This window comes from Catharus ustulatus, chromosome 23, assembly GCF_009819885.2.
Source record: "Catharus ustulatus isolate bCatUst1 chromosome 23, bCatUst1.pri.v2, whole genome shotgun sequence".
NCBI classification, from domain to species: Eukaryota; Metazoa; Chordata; class Aves; order Passeriformes; family Turdidae; genus Catharus; species Catharus ustulatus.
Window position 1 is genome coordinate 39,654 of NC_046243.1, and position 25,408 is coordinate 65,061.

The 25,408-nt window shown below is 54.2% G+C and overlaps 1 protein-coding gene across 1 annotated transcript; it reads right to left on the minus strand.

The window, feature by feature from the left end:
- Positions 1-5,706: 5,706 nt before the first annotated feature.
- Positions 5,707-25,317, minus strand: KAT7 (lysine acetyltransferase 7). Its single transcript, XM_033079246.2, has 15 exons — positions 25,135-25,317; positions 23,759-23,906; positions 21,392-21,568; positions 20,602-20,841; positions 19,190-19,272; positions 18,960-19,049; positions 18,080-18,178; positions 17,838-17,948; positions 15,192-15,383; positions 13,970-14,059; positions 13,053-13,193; positions 11,550-11,643; positions 10,759-10,905; positions 9,311-9,417; positions 5,707-5,888 (listed from the first exon to the last, which is right to left on the minus strand). The coding sequence occupies exons 1-15, from the start codon at positions 25,147-25,149 to the stop codon at positions 5,787-5,789; spliced, it is 1,836 nt and encodes a 611-aa protein (XP_032935137.1). The 5' UTR covers positions 25,150-25,317; the 3' UTR covers positions 5,707-5,786.
- Positions 25,318-25,408: the final 91 nt, after the last annotated feature.

Here is a 25,408-nt window from a genome sequence, read left to right on the forward strand (position 1 = left end):
ATTCCTTCCTTCTCCTGCTTGGGATGGAGCCCAGGAGCCACAGCAGAGATTGCAGTTGTCAGTTTGGGATGAGGATCCCTCCCTCCATCCATGATCCATCCATGAATCCATCCAGGATCCATCCCTCCATCCATACATCCATCCCTCCATCCATGATCCATGGATCCCTCCATCCAGGATCCTTCCAGGATCCATCCATGCTCCAGGATCCATCCATGATCCATCCAGGATCAATCCCTGATCCCTCCCTCCTTTCATGATCCATGGATCCATCCATGATCCCTCCCTCCATTCATGTTCCATCCATGATCCATGATCCGTCCAGGATCCATCCTTCCCTCCCTGCTCCATGGATCCATCCATCATTCATCCATGATCCATGATCCATCCATGATCCATCCATGATCCATCCATGATCCATCCATGATCCATGATCCATCCAGGATCCATCCATGATCCATCCATGATCCATCCATGATCCATGATCCATCCAGGATCCATCCATGATCCATCCAGGATCCATCCATGATCCATGATCCATCCAGGATCCATCCTTCCCTCCCTGCTCCATGGATCCCTCCCTGCTCCCTCCCTGCTCCATGGATCCATCCATCATTCATCCATGATCCATGATCCATCCATGATCCATCCATGATCCATCCATGATCCATGATCCATCAAGGATCCATCCATGATCCATCCATGATCCATCCATGGATCCACCCTTCTCTCCATGATCCATGGATCCATCCCTGCTCCATGATCCATTCATGGATCCATCCAGGATCCATCCCTGCTCTCTTCCTGCTCCATGGATCCATCCATGATCTATCCAGGATCCATCCAGGATCCATCCCTGCTCTCTCCCTGCTCCATGGATCCCTCCCTGCTCCCTCCCTCCCTCCCCAGTGACTCACAGGGAGCAGCAGCTCCCGCTGAATCACCGGGAAAACTTCCTGAACTTCCAGCTCCAGCCGGATCCGCGGGGAGAACTGACCTGGAGAGCCCCAGAGCCCAGCCCAGCCCTGGTGTGCCAAAACAATCCTGGATTTGGGATCTGTGAGAGCCCAGCCCAGCCCTGGTGTGCCAAAATAATCCCGGGTTTGGGATCTGTGAGAGTCCAACCCAGCCCTGGTGTGCCAAAATAATCCTGGATTTGGGGTCTGTGCAGAGGAGCCTGGAACGGTTTGTGGGATTGGGATCCCAGAGATCACAGATCCATGGAATGGTTTGTGGGATTGGGATCCCAGAGATCACAGAGCCATGGAATGGTTTGTGGGATTGGGATCCCTGCCCTGGGAATGGCTAGGATTTCAGACCCCTCCACCCCAAAGCATCCCATAAGGATTTGGGATTGCCAAATTCAGGAAGGTGCCAGGAGCTGGGATTTCAGATCCCAAACCATCCCATAAGGATTTGGGATTCCCAAATTCAGGAAGGTGCCAGGAGCTGGGATTTCAGATCCCAAACCATCCCATAAGGATTTGGGATTCCCAAATTCAGGAATGTTCCAGGGACTGGGATTTCAGATCCCAAACCATCCCAGAAGGATTTGGGATTCCCAAATTCAGGAAGGTTCCAGGAGCTGGGATTTCAGATCCCAAACCATCCCAGGAGGATTTGGGATCTGGGATTCCCAAATTCAGGAGTGCTCCAGCTCCAGCTCTGGGGGCAGGGAAGCCGCAGCAGCTTTGGCTCCCGTGGTTTCCTGGGGATGTTTTCTTTTCCCTCTCCTGGCTCCCGAGTTTTTTATTTTATTTTTATTTTATTTTTTCCCTGCACCTCCGGTGGTTTTGGGGCCGCGTGGGCCGGGCTGGGGAGGGCAGGAAGGGCCGGGATAATGACAGGGAAGAGCCCAGGAATAGAGCTGAGCTTCCCTGGGCAGCACAGAGGCAAAAAGGAGCAGGAATTCCAGGGGGAGAAGGAGCAGCAGGCACAGAGCAGCTCCTGGAAATTCGGGGAATTTTCCTTCCTTCAGCAGCTTCCCCTCAGCCTGGGGAAAAAAATTTTTATTTCTGTAACAATTCCAGGTTGTGTCAAGGGAGGTTTGGGATGGATATCAGTGGGAAAATAATTCATGGAAAAGGGAAAACTCTTTTTTATTCCTGTAACAATTCCAGGTTGTGTCAAGGGAGGTTTGGGATGGATATCAGTGAGAAATCCCCCCATGGAAAAGAGGGAAAATTCTTTTTTTTTTTAAATTCCTATAACAATTCCTGGTTGTGTCAAGGGAGTTTGGGATGGATATCAGAGGGAAAATCATTCATGGAAAGGGGGGAAAACTCTTTTATGTTCCTATAACAACTCCAGGTTGTGCCAAGGGAGGTTTGGGATGGATGTCAGTGAGAAATCCCCCCATGGAAAAGAGGGAAAATTCTTTTTTATTCCTATAACAATTCCTGGTTATGCCAGGGGAAGTTTGGGATGGATATCGGGGAAATTCCTTCATGAAAAAGGGAAAATCTTTTTTATTCCTATGACAATTCCAGGTTGTGCCAGGGGAGTTTGGGATGGATGTCAGGGAGAAAACCCCCCATGGAAAAAGAGGGAAAATGCTTTTTTATTCCTATAACAATTCCTGGTTGTGCCAGAAGAAGTTTGGGATGGATATCAGGGGGAAAGTCATTCATGGAAAAGGGAAAACTCTTTTTTTTTAATTCCTATAACAGCTTGTGCCAGAGGATGGAGATCCCTGGGACATCCTGGGACATCTCTGGGACATTTTGGGACATCCAGGATCAGGGCTGGGATTGAGGAAATCAGCCCTGGGATCTCTGAAATCAGCTCTGGGATCAGGGAATCAGGGCTGGGGTCAGGGAAATCAACTCTGGGATCAGGGAAACCAGCACTGGGATTGAGGAAATCAGATCTGGGATCACTGAAATCAGCTCTGGGATCACTGAAACCATCACTGAAATCCCTGAAATCAGCCCTGGGATCAGGGAATCACAGCTGGGATTGAGGTAATCAGAGCTGGGATCTCTGAAATCAGTGCTAGGATCACTGAGATCAGCTCTGGGATCACTGAAATCCCTGAAATCAGCCCTGGGATCTCTGAAATCAATGCTAGGATCTCTGGAATCAGCTCTAGGATCAGGGAATCAGGGAAATCAACTCTGGGATCAGGGAAACCAGCACTGGGATTGAGGAAATCAGATTTGGGATCTCTGAAATCAGTGCCAGGATTACTGAAATCAGCTCTGGGATCAGGGAATCAGGGATGGATGAAGGAAATCAATTCTGGTATCAGGGAAACCAGCTCTGGGATTGAGGAAATCAGGGCTGGGATCTCTGAAATCAGCTCTGAGATCTCTGAAATCAGCTCTGGGATCATTGAAATCAGATCTGGGATCTCTGGGACCAGGGAAATCAACTCTGGGATCAGGGAAACCAGCTCTGGGATCTCTGAAATCAGCTCTGGGATCAGGGAATCAGAGCTGGGATCAGGGAAATCAACTCTGGGATCAGGAAAACCACCACTAAGATTGAGGAAATCAGCCCTGGGATCACTGAAATCCCTGAAATCAGCCCTGGGATCAGGGAATCAGCCCTGGGATCCCTGAAATCCCTGAAATCAGCCCTGGGATCACTGAAATCAGCTTTGGGATCTCTGAAATCACTGAAATCAGCCCTGGGATTGAGGAAATCACTGAAACCATCACTGGGATCTCTGAAATCAGCTCTGGGATCACTGACACCATCACAGGGATCATTGAAACCATCAATGAAATTCCTGAAATCCCTGAAATCAGCTCTGGGATCAGGGAATCAGAGCTGGGATTGAGGAAATCAGCTCTGGGATCACTGAAATCCCTGAAATCAGCCCTGGGATCCCTGAAATCAGCACTGGGATCAGGGAATCAGGGCTGGGATCACTGAAATCCCTGAAATCAGCTGTGGGATCACTGAAACCATCACAGGGATCACTGAAACCATCACTGGGATCCCTGAAATCAGCCCTGGGATCTCTGAAACCATCACAGGGATCTCTGAAATCCCTGAAATCAGCCCTGGGATCAGGGAATCAGGGCTGGGATCACTGAAATCCCTGAAACCATCACAGGGATCACTGAAACCATCACAGGGATCCCTGAAATCAGCCCTGGGATCTCTGCAATCCCTGAAATCAGCCCTGGGCTGCCCCCAGCCCCCTCCCAGCGCTGTCCCCTCTGCCAGTGACACGAGCACAGCCCTTTTACTGCTTTTACTGCTTTTACTGGAGGCCATTCCAGGATATTTCTGCTGATGGAAGGGAGGAATCAAAGCTTTTATTTTACTTTTTTTTTTTTAAATCTTTCATGGAATCTCCCCCTTCCTGGAGCCCCCAGCATCCCCAAACTCCTGGGATTGGTGCTGGGAGCTCCTGGGGCCAAAGTTTGGATTCCTTCAGCCTGGAAAACAAAACAAACTCCACAAAAAAACCCAAAAATAAAAATAAAAAGGGAGTTGCAATTGCAGGAAGGCTGCTCTGGGAAAAAAAAAAATCTGCAGGGGAACACACTCAGCAGGTTGTTTATGTACAGGAATCAGCAATTCCACGAGATCCACAGCAGGAAAAATGGGAATTGTCACCCAGAGGGGCAGGGACACCCAGGGGACACCCAGGGACACCCAGGGGACACCCAGGGGACACCCAGGGGACACCCAGGGGACACTGGGGCTGTGCCATGGGGATGGAGTGAAGATCTGCAGGGGGTGACCCCACTGAAGCTGTGACAGGAGGGGACAGGAGCAGCCCCAGTGCCCCACAGAGCTGAGGGACACAGAGGGGACACAGGGACACTGCAGGGACACTGAGGGGACAGGGGACACTGCAGGGACAGGGGACAGGCCCAGCAATCAGAGCCCCCCAGCTCTGGGGGCTCCAACACTTCCAGTCCTGGCGGCCTCACTGAGGCCGAGACATCCGAGTTCCTCAGAACCGAGGGGACACAGGGGACAGCAGGGGACACTGTGGGGACAATGTGGGGACACTGGGCTGCTCTGCCTTGGGGACAGTCTGGGGACAATGTGGGGGACACAGCCTGCCCTGGAGACACTGTAGGGACACCGTGGGGACACCATGGGGACACAGGGCTGCCCTGTTCTTGGGGACACTGTGGGGACAATGTGGGGACACAGCCTGCCCTGGAGACACTGTAGGGACACCGTGGGGACAGGGGGCTGACCTGTCCTTGGGGATATTTTGGGGACACTGTGGGGACACCGTGGGGACAGGGGGTTGTCCTGGGGACACTGTGGGGACACAGGGCTGTCCTGCCTTGGGGACACTGTGGGGACACAGCCTGCCCTAGGGACACTGTAGGGACACTGTGGGGACACCCTGGGGACACAGGGCTGCCCTGGGGACACTGTGGGGACAACAGGGTTGCCCTGCCCTGGGGACACTGCAGTGTGACATGTGTCCCCATGGTGCTCCTGTACTGGGGACACTCTGAGGACACTGTGGGGACAGGAGGTTGCCCTGGGGACACAGGGCTGCCGTGGGGACAGTCTGGGGACACTGTGGGGACACTGTGGGGACACAGGGTTGCCCTGCCCTGGGGACACTGCAGCGTGACACAGTGCTCCTGTGCTGGGGACACTGTGGGGACACCATGGGGACATGGGGCTGCCCTGCCTTGGGGACACTGTGGGGACACTGTGGGGACAACAGGGTTGCCCTGCCCTGGGGACACTGCAGTGTGACACGTGTTCCCATGGTGCTCCTGTGCTGGGGACACCGTGGGGACACTGTGGGGACAGGGGGCTGCCCTGGGGACACCGTGGGGACACTCTGGGCACACCTAGGTGCCCTTGGGCGGGGTCCACTTGAGGCAGCTGGGGTCCATGGTCTTGTTGCTGTTGGATCTCTTGGCCTCCTTGGCGATCCACTCGTCAATCAGGTCCTGGCACAGGGGAGGGAGAAAAGCTCCAAAATCCCCTCAGGAATGTCCCCAAATGTCCCCATCGAGGTCCCAAAATCCTTCCCAAATTGCCCTAAAATTCCCCCAAAAAAGGCCCAAAATCTTCCCTCAAATCCCCTAAAAATGGACCCAAAATCCCCCCAAAATGGCCACAAATCCCCCGAAAATTCCTCCAAGAAAGCCCCAAAATCCCCCAAAATTTCCCCCAAAAAACCCCAAAAATTTGCCACAACAGACCCAAAATCCCCCCAAAATTTCTCCAAGAAAGCCCCAAAATTCTCCCCCTATTCCCCAAAAATGGCCACAAATCGCCCTAAAATTCCCCCCAAAATGGCCCCAAAATCCTGCAAAAATGGTCCCAAATTCCCCTTAAATGTCCCCAAAATATCCCCAAAAATGTCCTCAAAAATCTCCAAAATTCCCCGAAAAAAGTCCCAAAATTCCATTAAAACTGTCCCTAAATGCCCCCATTGAACCCCAAAACAGCCCCAAAATCCGCCTAAAATTGCCTCAAAAAAGCCCCAAAAAAGCCCCAAAACGGCCCAAAATTGCCCCAAAAAATCCTCAAAAAAACCCCAAAATTTAATCCAAAAATCTCCCAAAACGGCCCCAAAATCCTCAAAAGAGTAAAAAAAAACCGCCCCCGGGGTCACGTGGCATGGGGGCGGGGCCACGTGACGTCACTGGGGTCACGTGTACCGGGAGGCGGGGCCACGTGACGTCACCGGGGGGTCACGTGTACCGGGAGGCGGGGCCACGTGACGTCACCCCATGTCACGTGTACCGGGAGGCGGGGCCACGTGACCCCCAACCCGGGTCACGTGTACCGGGAGGCGGGGCCACGTGACGTCACCCAGGTCACGTGTACCGGGAGGCGGGGCCACGTGACCCCCAACCCGGGTCACGTGTACCGGGAGGCGGGGCCACGTGACGTCACCCCAGGTCACGTGTACCGGGAGGCGGGGCCACGTGACCCCACCCAGGTCACGTGTACCGGGAGGCGGGGCCACGTGACGTCACCGGCCAGGTCACGTGTACCGGGAGGCGGGGCCACGTGACGTCACCGCAGGTCACGTGTACTTGGGGGCGGGGCCACGTGACGTCACCTGCCTGGTCACGTGTACCGGGAGGCGGGGCCACGTGACGTCACCCCAGGTCACGTGTACTGGGAGGCGGGGCCACGTGACGTCACCAGCCCGGGTCACGTGTACTGGGAGGCGGGGCCACGTGACGTCACCGGCCAGGTCACGTGTACCGGGAGGCGGGGCCACGTGACGTCACCCCAGGTCACGTGTACCTGGAGGCGGGGCCACGTGACGTCACCGGGCGGGCTCGGGGGATTTTTAGGGCGATTTTGGGGCAATTTTTGATGATTTTTTTCCTTTTTGGTGATTTTGGGAGATTTGGGGGATTTTTGGGGTGACTTTTTTGGGAATTTTGGGGCGATTTTTGGGTTTTTTGGGGAATTTTTGAGAGATTTTAGGGGGATTTTTTGAGAATTTAAGGAAGATTTTGGGGGGAATTTTGGATTTTGGGGGGATTTAAAGGAGGTTTAAGGGGGATTTTTTGGGGTGGATTTTGGGAATTTTTTTGGGATTTAAGGGAGGATTCGGGGAGGATTTTAGAGGGTTTCTCTGGGATTTGAGGGAGGATTTTGGGGGGATTTTTGAGGGATTTTTTGGGATTTCAGGGAGGACGCAGGAGGGATTTTCGTGGAATTTGGGGAATTTCCTGAGGATTTTAAGGAGGATTCAGGAGGGATTTTTGAGGGATTTCAGGAAGAACTCGAGGGATTTTTGGGTGGAATTTGGACAATTTAAAGGAGATTTATGGGGGATTTTTTTGTGGATTTTTGGGATTTTTTTTTTAATTTTAAAGAGATTTAAGGAGGGAATTTTTTGGGTGGATTTTTGGATTTTTTGGGGTCTCTCCCCCACCCCCAAACAAGCCCCTCCCACACCCCAAAAAAGTCGCTGTGATGTCAGTTCCAAAACGGCCCCAAAATCCCCCAAAACGGCCTCAAAAATGGACCCAAAATCCCCCAAATCAGCCTCAAAAATGGACCCAAACCCTGCCCACATCTCCCCCAAAACTCCCCAGAAAAGCCCCCAAATTCTCCCCCAAATTCTCCCCCAAATTCCCCAAAAATGGCCCCAAAATTTCCCAGAGAAAGGCAAAAGAAAACCAAACCAGAACCAAAACAACAGGGATTGATCAGGGATTGATCAGGGACTGATCTGGGATTGATCAGGGATTGATCACAGATTGCTCAAGACTGATCAAGGACTGATCACAGATTGATCATGGTCTGATCAGGAACTGATCACAGGTTGCTCAGGGATTGATCAGGGACTGATCACAGATTGATCAGAGATTGATCACAGATTGCTCAAGACTGATCAAGGACTGATCACAGATTGATCATGGTCTGATCAGGAACTGATCACAGGTTGCTCAGGGATTGATCAGGGACTGATCACAGATTGATCAGAGATTGATCATGGATTGATCACAGATTGCTCAGGGACTGATCACACATTGATCAGGGATTGCTCAAGGATTGATCACAGGTTGCTCAGGGATTGATCACATACTGATCACATATTGATCACACATTGATCAGGGACTGATCACAGATTGCTCAGGGATTGATCAGAGATTGATCACGGATTTATCACAGATTGATCAGGGACCAATCAGGGATTGCTCAAGGACTGATCACGGATTGATCACAGATTGATCAGGGATTGATCACAGACCAATCAGGGATCAATCAGGGACAAGTAGGAGCCCCATCAGCGCCATTCCCAGCACTCAGGGAGCTCTGGGCTGGATTTCAGGGAATTCTCCTGCAGGGAATGGGCACAGCCCCAGGGCTGCACTGCCAGGGGTGCCCAGGGGGGGATTTGGGGTCAGGAGAGCTCAGCCCTGCACAGGGAGGGGGGATTTGGGGTCAGGGGAGCTCAGCCCTGCACAGGGAGGGGGATTTGGGGTCAGCCCTGCACAGGGAGGGGATTTGGGGTGAGGAGAGCTCAGCCCTGCACAGGGAGGGGGATTTGGGGTCAGCCCTGCACAGGGAGGGGATTTGGGGTCAGCCCTGCACAGGGAGGGGGGATTTGGGGTTAGGAGAGCTCAGCCCTGCACAGGGAGGGGGATTTGGGGTCAGGAGAGCTCAGCCCTGCACAGGGAGGGGGATTTGGGGTCAGGAGAGCTCAGCCCTGCACAGGGAGGGGGGATTTGGGGTCAGCCCTGCACAGGGAGGGGATTTGGGGTCAGCCCTGCACAGGGAGGGGGATCCCAGCTCCTGTTCTACCTGGAGAGGAGCAGGAGGAGCCTGGGAATGTCTGGATTCCAGAAGGCAGCAGGAGGAGGAGGAGGAGGAGGAGGAGGCTCCCCAGGCTCACCTGTCTCTTGAGCACCAGGTGTTTGCCCTTCCAGTACTTGAGCATCTGCAGGGCCTGCAGGGTGCTCACAATGTCCACGGGGTTCACGGCGGTCTCCTGGCTGATCTCTGCAACACAGCCTGGCTCAGAACCCATCCAGAGAGTTTGGGACAGGCCTAAACCCCTGGGACAACCCCAAATCCCCTCAGGAATGGGGTCACGGCGGTCTCCTGGCTGATCTCTGCAACACAACCTGGCTCAGAACCCCAAACCCCTGGGACAGGCCTAAACCCCCTGGGACAGCCCCAAACCCCTCAGCACTGGGGTCACAGAGGTCTCCTGGCTGATCTCTGCAACACAACCTGGCTTAGAATTCATCCAGAGAGTTTGGGACAGGCCTAAACCCCCTGGGACAGGCCTAAACCCCTCAGCACTGGGGTCACAGAGGTCTCCTGGCTGATCTCTGCAACAGAGCCTGGCTCAGAACCCCAGAGAGCCTAGGACAGGCCTAAACCCCCTGGGATCCACCAAGTTAATCCTAACAGCTCGACCAGGTTAAGTCTAACACAGCTGGACCAAATTAATTCTAACACAGCTGGACAAAGTTAAACTGGGCCAAGTTAAGTCTAACACAGCTGGATCAAATTAACCCTAACACAGCTGGACAAAGTTAAACTGGGCCAAGTTAAGTCTAACACAGCTGGATAAAGTTAATCCTAACACAGCTGGACAGGTTAATTTTAACACACAGCTGGACAAAATTAATTCTAACACAGCTGGACCAAGTTGAGTCTAACAGAGCTGGCCCAAGTTAATCCTAACAACAAAATTAATGCTAACACAGCTGGACAAGTTAAGTGTAACACAGCTGGGCCAAGTTGAGTCTAACACAGCTGGACCAGGTTAATCCTAACACAGCTGGATAAAGTTAATCCTAACACAGCTGGACCAAGTCAAATCTAACACAGCTGGACCAAGTTAATCCTAACAACAAAATTAATTCTAACACAGCTGGACCAAATTAATCCTAACACAGTTGGACCAAGTTAAGTCTAACAGAGCTGGACCAAGTTAAGCCTGACAGAGCTGGACAGGTTAATACTAACATATCTGGACAAAGTCAATTCTAACACAGCTGGACAGGTTAATTCTAACTGAGCTGGACCAAGTTAAGTCTAACACAGCTGGATAAAGTTAAGTCTAAGAGAGCTGGGCCAAGTTAAGTCTAACACAGTTGGAACAAGTTAAGTCTAACACAGCTGGACCAAGCTAATCCTAACAACAAAATTAATCCTAACACAGTTGTACAAGGCTTTTTTTTTTTTTGCTGAATCTTTCTAAAATTCCTTTTATTTCCCCCCAGAGCAGCCAGCCCACCCTTCCCAAAGGAAGGAGGCGCCCCCAGCCCCAGGAACCCCCCAGGAACCCCCCAGGAACCCCCCAGGAAAGGCCCCCCAGAGCCCCCTGACCTTTGATGGAGATCTCCTTGCCCTGGAAGTTGTGCAGGTAGCGCAGCAGCACCTCCTTCCAGTAGCTCCTGTAGCTGATGAGCCCCAGGTCGGACAGGGGCCGCTCGGGGGAGCCCACCTTCTCCTCCACCTTGGACAGCAGGTAGCCTGCAAAATCCAAATAAACCATTGGAACTGCTCGGGAATGAGGCAGGGAGAGCTGATCCAGGTGGGATTTCCTGCTGCAGATGGAGGGATTCACCCTGGAATTTCCACGGGATTCCCAGGAATTTTTCCCTGGAATTTTCCCCTGAATTTCCAGGGGGCTCGAGAGTTCCCAGGAATTTTCCCCTGGAATTTTTCCCTGGAATTTCCAGGGGATTCTCTGGAATTTTCACCTGGAATTTCCAGGGGATTCTTAGGAATTTTTCCCTGCAGTTTTCAGGGCATTCCCTAGAATTTTCCCCAGGAATTTCCAGGAGATTCCCAGGAATTTTCCCCTGAATTTCCAAGGGATTCTCTGGAATTTTCACCTGGAATTTCCAGGGCATTCCCAGGAATTTTTCCCTGGCATTTCCAGGGGATTCTCAGGAATTTTCCCCTGGAATTTTTCCCAGGAATTTTTCCCTGAATTTCCAAGGGATTCCCAGGAATTTTTCCCTGGAATTTTCCCCTGCAGTTTCCAGGGGATTCCCTGGAATTTTTCCCCGGAATTTCCAGGGGATTATCTGGAATTTTCCCCAGGAATTTCCAGGGGATTCCCTGGAATTTTTCACTGGAATTTTCCCCTGGAATTCCCCCTCCACACTCACTGAAGTCAATGAGCATTTTGCCATAGCCTTGTCTCATGTACTGGGGCATGGTCAGGATGCAGGACACGTTGTAGTTCAGGAAGGAATTCTTCTCCTGGCAACAAGAACATAGGGGCAGAAATCAGAATTTTCATTCCTTTAACTGCTTTATTTTTTAAAAAATAAATTATGGTGATTAATATTTATCTGGATGCATTTTTCTGCACATTCCTTCCCAGTTTTTTTCTCACTAATTTAGTTTAGGAAGGAATTCTCCTGGCAACAAGAGCAGAGAGGAGTGGCAGAAATCAGAATTTTTTAAAAAGTTTTACTTAAAAACCAATCAAATCTGGTGCTGAATATTTATTTGAATGTTAAACCAAATCAAATCTGGTGCTGAATATTTATTTTAATGCATTTTTCTGCCCAGTCCTTCCCAGTTTTTTTTCTCCCTAATGCAGTTTAGAAAGGAATTCTCCTGGCAACAAGAGCTGAGAGGAGGGGCAGAAATCAGAATTTTTAAAAATTATTTTATTTAAAAACCAATCAGATCTGGTGCTGAATATTTATCTGAATGTGTTTTTCTGCCCAGTCTTTCCCAGTTTTTTTCTCACTAATGAGGACACGTTGTAATTCAGGAAGGAATTCTGGCAACAAGAGCAGAGAGTAGGGGCAGAAATCAGAATTTTTAAAAAACTGTTTTATTTAAAAACCAATCAAATCTGGTGCTGAATATTTATTTTAATGTATTTTTCTGCCCAGTCCTTCCCAGTTTTTTTCTCCTTAATGCAGTTTAGGAGGGAATTCTCCTGGCAACAAGAGCTGAGAGGAGGGGCAGAAATCAGAATTTTTTAAAAAGTTTTACTTAAAAACCAATCAAATCTAGTGCTGAATATTTATTTGAATGTTAAACCCAATCAAATCTGGTGCTGAATATTTATTTTAATGCATTTTTCTGCCCAGTCCTTCCCAGTTTTTTTCTCCCTAATGCAGTTTAGGAAGGAATTCTCCTGGCAACAAGAGCTGAGACGAGGGGCAGAAATCAGAATTTTTAAAAATTATTTTATTTAAAAACCAATCAAATCTGGTGCTGAATATTTATTTTAATGCATTTTTCTGCCCAGTCCTTCCCAGTTTTTTTCTCACTAATGAGGACACGCTGTAATTCAGGAAGGAATTCTGGCAACAAGAGCAGAGAGTAGGGGCAGAAATCAGAATTTTTTAAAAACTGTTTTACTTAAAAACCAATCAAATCTGGTGCTGAATATTTATTTTAATGCATTTTTCTGCCCAGTCCTTCCCAGTTTTTTTCCTCACTAAAGTAGCTCAGGAAGGAATTCTCCTGGCAACAAGAGCAGAGAGGAGGGGCAGAATTCAGAAAATTTTAATTTTTTAAACTGTTTTATTTAAAAACCAACCAAACCTGGTGCTGAATATTTATTTGAATGTTAAACCCAATCCAATCTGGTGGTGAATATTTATTTTAATGCATTTTTGTGCCCATCCCTGTCAGTTTTTGCAGACCTTGGAGAAGTACCCGATCAGGTGGCAGCCGGTGTTGTCGGCCTCTGTCATCACGTAGAACAGGAACGGCTCCACGTCGTAATAAAGAGTTTTGTGGTCCAGGAACAGCTTGGCCAGCAGGCACAGGTTCTGGCAGTAAATCTGGGCACAAAAAAAAAGTTAAAAATAAAATATAAAAATAAAAATTCAAATAAAATAAAATATAAAAATCAAATACAAAAATAAAATATAAAAATAAAGATAAAATAAGAATAAATTTAAAATAAAAATTAAAAATAAAATAAAAATAGAATAAAAAGAAATAATGAAAATAAAATAATAATAAATAATAAAAATTAAAATTAAAAGTAAACAAAAACAAAAATAAAAAGAAATTTAAAACAAAAATAAAAATAAAATACAAAAATAAAATACAAAAATAAAATACAAAAATAAAATACAAAAATAAAATATAAAAATAATAAAAATAAAAATAAACTTAAAATAAAAACTAAAATTAAAAAATAAAAATAATAATAAGCAATAAAAATTTAAATTTAAATTAAAATAAACAAAAATAAAAAATAAAAATAGAAAATAAAAATAAAATATAAAAATAAAATAAAAAAATAAAAATAAAATTAAAATAAAAGTAAACAAAAATAAAAAATAAAAATTAAAAATAGAAAAATAAAAAATAAAATAAAAATTTAAAAAAATTAAAATAGAGATGCAGGTGTTTATTCTGGTAGGATACCTCAAAACCAGGTGGGAAAGGACAACAAAAAATCCAGAATTGTCTCAGCAGGGCCCCCCTGTCCCCCTGCTGTCCCCCCTGTCCCTGCTGTCCCCCCTGTCCCCCTGCTGTCCCCCTGCTGTCCCCCCTGCTGTCCCCCCTGTCCCCCTGCTGTCCCCCCTGTCCCCCCTGTCCCCCTCACCTTGTTTTTCTTGCCGTCCACCTCGAAGACAGAGATGGAGCCCTTGCGGTAAATCTCGTCACCTGGGGGGTGTTTCCACACACACTTGGCCTGTGACAGGGACAGGGGGACACAGAGGGGCTGGCACCACGGGGCTGGGGACAGCCAGGGCTAAAGGGGGACAGCACAGGGCAACCTGGCCAGCCAGGGACACCCAGGGACATCTAGAGCCACTCAGGGACACCCAGGGCTACCAAGGGCCACCTAGAGCCTCACACAGCCACCCAGGGCCACCCTGAGCCACCCAGGGCCACCCAGGGCCAGTCCTACAGCAGAGTTCCCAGCAGGAATCAACCCTTCAGTGTTCCCAGAGCACGATTGCCAGTGGGAATGAGCCCAGTCCCATCCCCAGAGCAGCAGGAATTAACCCTTCAGCAGCCCCACAGCAGCAGGAATTAACCCTTCAGCAGCCCCACAGCAGCAGGAATTAACCCTTCAGCAGTCCCAGAGCTGAACCCTCAGCAGGAATTAACCCCTCCCCATTCCCAGAGCTGAACCCCAAGCACACTGAACCCCTGAGCAGCCCCACAGCAGCAGGAATTAACCCCTCAGCAGCCCCAGAAAATCACCCCAGTAGGAATTAACCCTTCAGCAATCCCACAGCAGCACTCCTAGCAGGAATTAACCCCTCTCCATCCCCACAGCAGCAGGAATTCACCCCTCAGCAGTCCCAGAGCAGCAGGAATTAACCCCCTCAGCAGTCCCAGAGCTGAACCCTCAGCTGGAATTAATCCCTCTCCATCCCCATCCCAGCAGGAATTAACCCTTCAGCAGTCCCACAGCAGCACCCCCAGCAGGAACCCACCCCTCCATCCCCAGAGCAGCAGGAATTAACCCCACAGCAGCACCCCCAGCAGGAATTAACCCCTCAGCAATCCCACAGCAGCACTCCCAGCAGGAATTCACCCCTCAGCAGCCCCAGAGCTGAACCCCCAGCAGGAATTCACCCCTCTCCATCCCCACAGCAGCACCCCCAGCAGGAATTAACCCCTCAGCAGTCCCAGAGCCAAATCCCCAGCAGGATCCCACCCCTCTCCATCCCCACAGCAGCACCCCCAGCACACTGAACCCTTCAGCAGCCCCACAGCAGCACTCCTAGCAGGAATTAACCCTTCAGCAGCCCCACAGCAGCACCCCCAGCAGGTTCCCACCCCTCCAGCCCCCCAGCCCATCCCTCCCTGACCATGTGCCTGCGCAGGATGGTCTGGCTCTTCATGTACTTGAGGCAGAACTCGCACATGTAGAGGCGGCCGAGGCGCGCGTACTCCTCGGGGTAGGGCGAGTGGTACCACGTGTCCAGCTCGTAGCGCCCGAACGCGATCGTCTTGATCATGTTGCTGCCCTCGGTGATCTGCCCCTGCAGCCTCAGCTTCTCCTGCCCCAGCCCCAGAAAACAGGCTCAGGGCAGCTGCAGGGGAAGGGGGGGTGCTTTCCTGCTGGTTGGGGGGTTCTGGATTGGGGTTTTGGGGGAGTTGGTGTTGTGGGTGGTTCTTGTTCTGGATGGGAGGGGTGGGGAGGGGGGTTTGGTCTGGGAGAAGGGTCAGGGGGATCTCAGTGCTCCCCACAAAGACAGGAGGGGTGGGGAGGGGGGTTGGTCTGGGGAGAAGGGTCAGGGGGATCTCAGTGCTCCCCAGAAAAAGGGTCAGGGGGATCTCAGTGCTCCCCAGAAAAGGAGCAGGGGGATCTCAGTGCTCCCCAGAACCCCTGACACAGGACAGGAGTGCTGTACAGGGGGGTTCGGTCTGGGGAAAAGAGTCAGGGGGATCTCAGTGCTCCCCAGAACCCCTGAGACAGGACAGGAGGGGTGGGGAGGGGGTTTGGTCTGGGGAGAAGGGTCAGGGGGATCTCAGTGCTCCCCAGAAAAGGGTCAGGGGGATCTCAGTGCTCCCCACAAAGACAGGAGTGCTGTACAGGGGTGTTTATCCTGGATAAAAAGGGTCAGGGGGATCTCAGTGCTCCCCAGAACCCCTGACACAGCCCAGGAGTGTTGTACAGGGGGGTTTATCCTGGGGAGAAGGGTCAGGGGGATCTCAGTGCTCCCCACAAAGTCAAGAGTGCTGTACAGGGGGGTTTGTTCTGGATAAAAAGGGTCAGGGGGATCTCACTGCTCCCCACAAAGACAGGAGTGGTGGGCAGGGGGGGTTGTTCTGGATAAAAAGGGTCAGGGGGATCTCAATGATCCCCAGAACCCAGGAGTGCTGGACAGGGGGGGTTTGTTCTGGGGAGAAGGGTCAGGGGGGTCTCAGTGCTCCCCAGAACCCAGGAGTGATGTGAGGAACAGCTGAGGGTGTTTATTCTGGATAAAAACGGTCAGGGGGATCTCAGTGCTCCCCACAAAGACAGGAGTGTTGTACAGGGGTGTTTATCCTGGATAAAAGGGTCAGGGGGATCTCATGGCCCCCCCAGAACCCTGACACAGGACAGGAGTTCTGTACAGCGGTGTTTATCCTGGATAAAAGGCTCAGGGGGATCTCAGTGCTCCCCCCAGAACCCAGGAGTGCTGTACAGGGGGGTTTATCCTGGATAAAAGGCTCAGGGGGATCTCAGTGCTCCCCACAAAGACAGGAGTGCTGTACAGGGGGGTTTATCCTGGATAAAAAGGCTCAGGGGGATCTCAGTGCTCCCCCCAGAACCCAGGAGTGCTGTACAGGGGGGTTTATCCTGGATAAAAGGCTCAGGGGGATCTCAGTGCTCCCCACAAAGACAGGAGTGCTGTACAGGGGGGTTTATCCTGGATAAAAGGCTCAGGGGGATCTCCTGGCCCCCACAGGAGGGTGCAGCCATGGGGGGCTCAGGCTCTGTCCCCAGGGACCAGCAGGGCACAGCCCAAGCTGTGCCAGGGCAGGTTCAGGCTGCACTGGAACAGGAATTTCTGCCCACAGAGAGGGATTGGGAACTGGAAGGGGCTGCCCAGGGAGGTGTCCCCACCCCTGGAGGTGGCACTGGGTGCCAGGGTGGTGCCAGGTGACGGTGGCACTCGATGACCTCAGAGGCTCCTGCACTCCAGCTCACCCTGTGGCTCTGTGACACAGCCCAGGCCCTGCCCCAGGTACCCCAGCTGTGCCAGGGGAGCCACAAAGGATCCTTTGATCCCTCCCTGCAATGGGATGTGGCTTTGGGAAGCCCCAGAGCAGCTGTGAGCTCAGGGTTAGCTAAGGCTGAGCTGGCTGTTGTTGTCACCAGCCCTCAGCTGAGGCTGTCACTGTCCCCTGGTGGCACTCCTGGAATGTCACTGCACATTCCTGGGGACACAGCTCCAGCTGCTCCTGCAGCACTGCCTGGGGATGGCTGGCACTCATCCCCCAGCCTGGGAGACAGTGCTGGCCTGGAGCTGCCCCCCAGCTCCTGTTCCTGCCCTCCCAGATTCTCATCCTGCCCCCCCAGCTCCTGTTCCTGCCCCCAGCTCCTCATCCTGCCCCCCAGCTCCTGTTCCTGCCCCCCAGCTCCTGTTCCTGCCCCCCAGCTCCTGTACCTGCCCCCCAGCTCCTGTTCCTGCCCCTCAGCTCCTCATCCTGCCCCTGAGCTCCTGTTCCTGCCCCCCCAGCTCCTGTTCCTGCCCCCCAGCTCCTGTTCCTGCCCCCCCAGCTCCTGTTCCTGCCCCCCAGCTCCTGTTCCTGCCCCCCAGCTCCTCATCCTGGCCCTGAACTCCTGTTCCTGCCCCCCAGCTCCTGTTCCTGCCCCTGAACTCCTATTCCTGCCCCCCCAGCTCCTATTCCTGTCCCCCCAGCTCCTGTTCCTGCCCCCCCAGCTCCTGTTCCTGCCCCCCCAGCTCCTGTTCCTGCCCCCCCAGCCCCTCATCCTGCCCCCCCAGCCCCAGGGATGCCCTCACCAGGTCCTCAGAGGCTCGTGCCTGTGCCCTCCTGAAGAGCTCCAGGTCGTACTCGCTGGTCAGGTTCTCCAGCAGAGGCTCCCTGGTGTTGCCATAGGTCTGCCTGTGCTCCTGGAACAGCAGAGCACAGCACTCTGTGCTGCTGGATCCTGCAGCTGTAACAGCTGGGAAGGCTGCAGGGTGACAGGGGGGAGGCAAACTGCATCCCAGGGGGGATGGAAGGATAAAATCCCTGCTCTTACCATGTACTTCTCCTTCTGCTCCTTGCTCAGCCCAGAGTTCCTTTTCTTCCTGAGCTCGGCCACCTTCTCCTTGTAGCGCAGCTGCCTCTCTGTGGGGGCCTGGAAAAAGCCAGGGTGGGATCCTGAGGGATTCCATCCCCTCCAAAAAAAACCCTGCACTCCCAGAGTGACATCCTGAGGGATTCCAGCCCCTCCAAAAAAAACCCTGCACTCCCAGAGTGACATCCTGAGGGACTCCAGCCCCTCCAAAAAAACCCTGCACTCCCAAAATTGGACCCTGAGGGACTCCAGCCCCTCCAAACATCCCCTGCACTCCCAAAACTGGATCCTGAGGGGCTCCAGCCCCTCTAAACATCCCCTGCACTCCCAGAGTGACACCTTGAGGGATTCCAGCCCCTCCAAACATCCCCTGCACTCCCAAAATTGGATCCTGAGGGGCTCCAGCCCCTCCAAAAAAAACCCTGCACTCACAGAGTGGGACCTTGGGGGGCTCCAGCCCCTCCAAAAAACCCCCTGCACTGCCCAGGGTGGGACCTTGGGGGGCTCCAGCCCCTCAAAACATCCCCTGCACTCCCCAGCCCATGGAATTCCAGGATCACCCAGGATCACAGCTCTGCAGGAATTCCAGGATCCCCCAGGATCACAGCTCTGCAGGAACTCCAGACTCAGGGATTACCCTGAGAACACAGCTCTGCAGGAATTCCAGGATCCCCCAGGATCACAGCTCTGCTCCCCCTGCCTGCCCCACCCTCCCTGGGGGTTCACAAGGACTTTCCCAGCTGGAATTGCAGCTGCAGCCCCTCAGGGGTGTGGAAGGGAGCCCAGGCTGTGCTGGCAGCAGGGGCTGTGCTGGCAGCAGGGGCTGGGGCTGTCCCCTCACCTGGTGCCTGGTGGCATGCCTGTTGTTGTCATCCTGCCTGTGGGCCAGCATCCTCTCCTCAATCTGCTTGTCCCGGCTCTGAGCTCGCACCTGGAGGCCAAAATTCCCCAGTGAGGGCTGCAGGCAGCTCCTGTCCCCTCCCCTCCCCTCCCAGCTGTGACTCTGCTCACTCCTCACAAGGCTCTGCCTCTTGGGAGGAGGAATCAGGAGGGGAAAGCATCGATGCTCACCTTGCACTCGTCTGCTGAGAGGTTGTGGTACAGGGGACACCCCGAGATGGAGAAGTGACGCTCGTGCTTGCCAGTCAGGTGTCCTGCAGAGGGACAGGGGGACAGCAGAGATGAGAAGGGACCCCAGAGAGGGGGAAAACGTCCCAGAGGGGCAGGGAAACAGGAGAGATGAGAAAGGATCCCAGAGAGCTGGGAAATTGTCCCAAGGGACAAAACCCCTGAGAAATGATCCCAGAGAGGTGGGAAAGTGTCCCAGGGGTCAGGGAGACAACAGAACTCCTGAGAAATGATCCCAGAGAGATGGGAAATGTCCCACGGGGTAGGGAAACAACAGAACTGCTGAGAAATGATCCCAGAGATGTGGGAAAGTGTCCCAGGGAAAAAAAACCCTGAGAAAGGATCCCAGAGAGCTGGGAAAACATCCCAGGGGACAAAACTCCTGAGAAATGATCCCAGAGAGGTGGGAAAATGTCCCAGAGGGGCAGGGTGACAACAGAACTGCTGAGAAAGGATCCCAGAGAGGTGGGAGAGTGTCCCAGGGGACAAAACCCCTGAGGAATGATCCCAGAGAGCTGGGAAATGTCCCAGAGATCAGAGCAACAACAAAACTGCTCAGAAAGGTTCCCAGAGAAGTGGGAAAGTGTCCCAGGGGTCAGGGTGACAACAAAACTTGTGACAAAGATCCCAGAGAGGTGGGAAAGTGTCCCAGAGGGGCAGGGTGACAACAGAACTCCTGATAAATGATCCCAGAGAGGTGGGAGAGTGTCCCAGGGGACAAAACCCCTGAGGAATGATCCCAGAGAGCTGGGAATGTCCCAGGGGTCAGGGTGACAACAAAAACTCGTGACAAAGATCCCAGAGAGGTGGGAAAGTGTCACAGAGGGTCAGAGCAACAACAAAACTGATGAGAAAGGATCTCAGAGAGGTGGGAAAACATCCCAGAGGGGCAGGGAGAAAGCAGAAGTGCTGAGAAAGGATCCCAGAGAGGTGGGAAGGTGTCCCAGGGAAAAAAAATCCTGAGAAATGATCCCAGAGAGGTGGGAAAGTGTCCCAGGGATCAGAGCAACAACAAAACTGCTCAGAAAGGTTCCCAGAGAAGTGGGAAAGTGTCCCCAGAGGGGCAGGGTGACAAACAAAACCCCTGAGAAAGGATCCCAGGAAGGTGGGAAAGCGTCCCAAGGGACAAAACCCCTGAGAAAGGATCCCAGGGAGGTGGGAAAGTGTCCCAAGGGACAAAACCCCTGAAAAGGATCCCAGAGAGGTGGGAAAGCGTCCCAGGGGTCAGGGAAACAACAGAACTCCTGATAAATGATCCCAGAGTGGTGGGAGAGTGTCCCAGGGGACAAAACTCCTGAGAAATGATCCCAGAGAGCTGGGAAATGTCCCGGGGTCAGGGTGACAGCAGCCCTCACCCAGCGAGTTGCAGCCGGGGGTGGGACACTTCATGTTGAAGTTGTAGCTCTCGTGGAAGCGGCGCCGCTTGGGCCGGTGGGACAGGTCACTGCCCGAGTCCTTGAGGGACAGGTCCTTGGCCAGGCTCTCGTCGTGGGACACGTTGGGGCTGGAGATGTCGATGTCGGACTCGGAGGAGGGCGCGTTGCCCGTGGGGGTGCGCGGGGGGGACTCGTCCTGGTCCGCCGCGTTCTTGGTGTCTGGGGAGGGGCACGGGGAGAGAACAGGGGAGAGAGCAGCTCAGGGGAGAGAGCAGCTCAGGGGAGAGAGCAGCTCAGGGGAGAGAGCAGCTCAGGGGAGAGAGCAGCTCAGGGGAGAGAGCAGCCCAGGGGGGTGGGGAGCCCCTGGGAGCAGGAATTGTCTGTCCTGAGTGACCATTCCCTGTCCCTGAGTGGCCATTCACTGCCCCTGAGTGACCGCTCCCAGCCCCTCAGTGACCAGTCCTGACCCTCAGTGACCGCTCCCAGCCCCTGAGTGACCGCTCCCAGCCCCTCAGCGACCGCTCCCAGCCCCTCACTGACCCCTCCCAGCCCCTCAGTGACCGCTCCCAGCCCCTCAGTGACCATCCCAGCCCCTCACTGACCCCTCCCAGCCCCTCAGTGACCGCTCCCAGCCCCTCAGTGACCATCCCAGCCCCTCACTGACCATCCCTGTCCCTCACTGACCGCTCCCAGCCCCTCACTGATCCCTCCCAGCCCCTCAGTGACCGCTCCCAGCCCCTCAGTGACCGCTCCCAGCCCCTGCACACACCTCTGTCAGAGAAATCCACGGCCTGCTCAGTCTCGGAGCCCGAGGAGCGGGTCTGGCGCAGCGGGTACTTCTTGGGGGTGACAGGAGCCGGCTGCTGCTGGCTGCGCGTCACCCTGCGCGTGGAGTACACCGGTTCATCCGGACCCAGGGACGGCGCCGTGCGCACCGGGCTCGAGTCTGATCGGGGGGACACAGGGTTAGAGTGAGGGACAGTGTGGGGACACCACAGGGACACACAGGAACCATGGGGACACACAGGGACACCAGCTCGTCGGGACCCAGGGACGGAGCCGTGCGCACCGGGCTCGAGTCTGATCGGGAGTGACGCAGGGTTAGAGTGAGGGACAGTGTGGGGACACCACAGGGACACTCAGGGACACCACAGGGACCATGGGGACACACAGGGGACACACAGTTACACCGGCTCGTCAGGGCCCAGGGACGGTGCCGTGCGCACCGGGCTCGAGTCTGATTGGGGTGGGGGACACAGGGTTAGAGTGAGGGACAGTGTGGGGACACCACAGGGACACTCAGGGACACCACAGGGACCATGGGGACACACAGGGGCCACACAGTTACACGGGCTCGTCCGGGCCCAGGGACGGAGCCGTGCGCACCGGGCTCGAGTCTGATCGGGAGGGACACAGGGTTAGAGTGGGGGACACCACAGGAACCATGGGGACACCACAGGGACACCCAGGAACCACAGGGACCATGGGGACACCACAGGGACCATGGGGACACCACAGGGACCATGGGGACACACAGGGGACACACAGTTACACCGGCTCGTCGGGGCCCAGGGACGGAGCCGTGCACACCGGGCTCGAGTCTGATCGGGGGGACACAGGGTTAGAGTTGGGGACAGTGTGGGGACAGCATGGGGACACCACAGGAACCACGGGGACACCACAGGGACACCCAGGGACCATGGGGATATAGCATGGGGACATCACAGTTGCACTGGGGGGACACCCAGGAACCACGGGGACACCACAGAAGCCACGAGGGGACACCATGGGGACACCACAGTTACACTGGAGGGACACCAGGGGGACCATGGGGACACCCAGGAACCACAGGGACACCATAGGAGCCACAGGGGGACACCACGGTTACACCATGGGGACACCACATTTACACCATGGCGACAACACGGGGACATTGTGGGGACACCACAGTTACACTGGAGGGACACCAGGGGGACCTTGGGGACACCCAGGAACCAAGAGGACACCACATTTACACCATGGGGACACCAGGGGGACATTGTGGGGACACCCCAGGAACCATAGGGACACACGGGGACACCCCCAGGGACCCCCCAGCACCCTGAGGCTCTGCCCTGCCAGTGCCACCTCTGTCACCTGTGTCACCCTGTCACCTGTGCCACCCCACCGTGGCCTTGCCCGGCACAGCCCAAGGACTCTTGCAGCAATCTGCACTAACACCGGCTTTAACAACTTAATTAAACCCTAATTAGGGCCCAGCTCCAATCAGGGCAGTAAAGATCCCTTGGTTTAGATAAGAACCATCGGGGTTTAGATAAGGACTCACAGCCCTGGGAACAGCAGGAGTGCTGTGGTGGGGAGCTAAAGCTGGGCTTTGGGGGGAAGAGCCTGGTTTAAGGAGCCTTGCCTTGGTTTAAGGGGGAGTTTTACCCGGGTTTAACTAAGAACCTTTCCCTGGTTTAAGGAGGAGCTTTACCCGGGTTTAAATAGGAGCCTTGCTCCAGTTTAAGGAGGAGTCTCTCCCTGGTTTAAAGAGGAGCCTTTGCCTGGTTTAAGCAGGAGCATTGCCCCAGTTTAAATAGGAACTTTTGCCCTGGTTTAAGGAAGTATTTTCTGGATTAAACAGGAGCCTTTCCCTCGTTTAAGGAAACCTTTCCTGGTTTAAATAGGAGCCTTGCCCTGGTTTAAGCAGGAGCCTTGTCCAGTTTAAGGAGGAGCCTTTGCCCTGGTTTAAGAAGGAACCTTGCCCAATTCAAGGAGCCTTTCCCTGGTTCAAGGAAGCCTTTCTCTGGTTTAGAGAGGAGCCTCTCCCTGGTTCCAGAAGCCTTTCCCCAGCTCCAGGAGAGCCTCTCCTGGCTCCAGGAGCCTCTCCCCAGCTCCAGGAGCCTTTCCCTGGTTTAAAGAGGAGCCTCTCCCTGGTTCCAGAAGCCTTTCCCCAGCTCCAGGAGCCTTTCCCTGGTTTAAAGAGGAGCCTCTCTCCGTTGCAGCAGCCCATCCCCGGTTCCAGGAGCCTCTCCCCGGTTCTGGAAGCCTGTCTCCGTTCCAGGAGCCTCTCCCCAGTTCTGGAAGCCTCTCTCTGTTCCAGGAGCCTCTCCCCGGTTCTGGAAGCCTGTCTCCGTTCCAGACCCCGTCTCACCCTGCGAGCTCTGGCTGAGGCGCGCCGAGGCGCGGGTGACGCGGGCGGATCTGCGCGAGGCGCCGTCGCTCTCGGAGCTGTCCGTGTGCTCGGGGTCCGTGGAGAAATCCGAGTCCTCGGTGCCATCCGAGCTGCTGCCCGCGTTCCTCTGAAACGCGAAAACGTCAGGGGATGGTTCATTTTCACCAGGTTTATGTGGGTTATCCCAACTCAGGAATGCTTTTTTTTCCCCCCTTTTTTTGTGACTCCTGCTCTGCCAGTGAGGATTTTACAGAAAGAAACCAGGACAGATGATCCCACCTGGTCAAAGGGACATTCCCATTCCCGGGGAGTCATTCCCAGCCCAGAAATTGGAGGAATTATTGGGAATTATCCCAAAGCAGGGCGAGCAATCTGAATGGCAGAAAGGGATCTTTTTCTCCTTTTCTCCTTTCCCTTTCCGTTATCATAGCTACTTAACACTATTACAGCACTTTACTCCATTCCTCATTATTAAACCGTTCACACTTCCACCTACAAGATTTATTTTTATTTCCCTCCTTGTGCTTAATCCGCAGGCGCGGTTAAACCGTAACACGCTGAGGGGACCGCGGGGGTGGCAGCAGGTGCCGGTCGGGGCCGAGGGGCGGGCAGGGCCGTGAGGGGGCGGCAATGGCGGCGGCCGTGAGGGGAACGGGGGAGGAGCGGCCGCCATGAGGGGGGGGGGGGGGGGGGCCGCCTCGCGCCGGTGGCGGGAGCGCGGCCCCCGCGCCGCTTTGTTTTGCACCCAGCCGAGCCGCGCGGCCGCCAGCCAATCACAGCGCGCGTGGGCGGGGCCGAGGGGGAATCCCACCAATCGCAGCTCGAGGAGCAAAAAGGCGGGCACCGCCGCGTGTGATTGACAGCGAGCGGCGGCCAATCAGCGCGAGGCTTGCTCCCACGGCAACGCCAACCGGGGGGGCCCGTGGAGCGATGGGGGAAGGGGAAAACAAGACTCGCGCGGGGAGGTGACCGTTGGGGGCGGGGATGGACAACAGCAAGAGCCAATCAGCGGCCAGCCCGGCATGGAGAGCCGTCCAATAGACGGCCAGCTCTCCACGCGCGTGTCCAATCAGAAACGGCAAGGGGCGGGCCCCACTGCTGGCGCGGGGGAGGGTAAACGGCAGCCGTTGGGGGTTATGAGTGACAGGGAGAGTGGCCAATCAGCGCTCAGCTTGCTCGTGCTCGAGCCAATCAGAGCGCGTGGGGGGCGGGCGCTGGGGGCTCAAGGCCGCTATTTTCCCCCCAGTTTTGGGCCCGGGAGAGGGAGCAGAGGGGCTACCGAAGGGCAGAAAGCAGCGGTCCGAGCCCGCCGATCCCCCCACCGGCCACCTTCCCCGGTTCCCGGCCGTGCTCACCTTCCTGCGCTGCATCCTGGGCGGGGGCAGCGAGGTTGCCTGGTCTCCGGTGCCCGCGGCCCGCGAAGCGGCGGTGGCCGCCGCGGTGTTGGCGCTAGCGGACTCCGTGGTGACAGCCGTGTCCCCCGCCCTGCGGCACGTCTGCTCCGGCGGCGCCAGCCCCGCTCCCGCCGCCGCCAGCCGCTGGTCCCTGCTCGGTCCCTCACGCTTCCGCCGGGACGCGGCCCACACCCCCCGTCACGTGATCGCCCGCCATCTTGGAGCCGGGCAGGCG

What these genes read in the sequence shown, in the direction of transcription:
- KAT7 (XM_033079246.2), bottom strand. An exon ending in CGTGGATTTCTCTGACAGAG is followed by an intron (nt 20,842 to 21,391) that starts GTGTGTGCAGGG and finishes GCCCCTCCCCAG; the next exon opens with ACACCAAGAACGCGGCGGAC. An exon ending in TGGACGGCAAGAAAAACAAG is followed by an intron (nt 13,194 to 13,969) that starts GTGAGGGGGACA and finishes TTTTGTGCCCAG; the next exon opens with ATTTACTGCCAGAACCTGTG.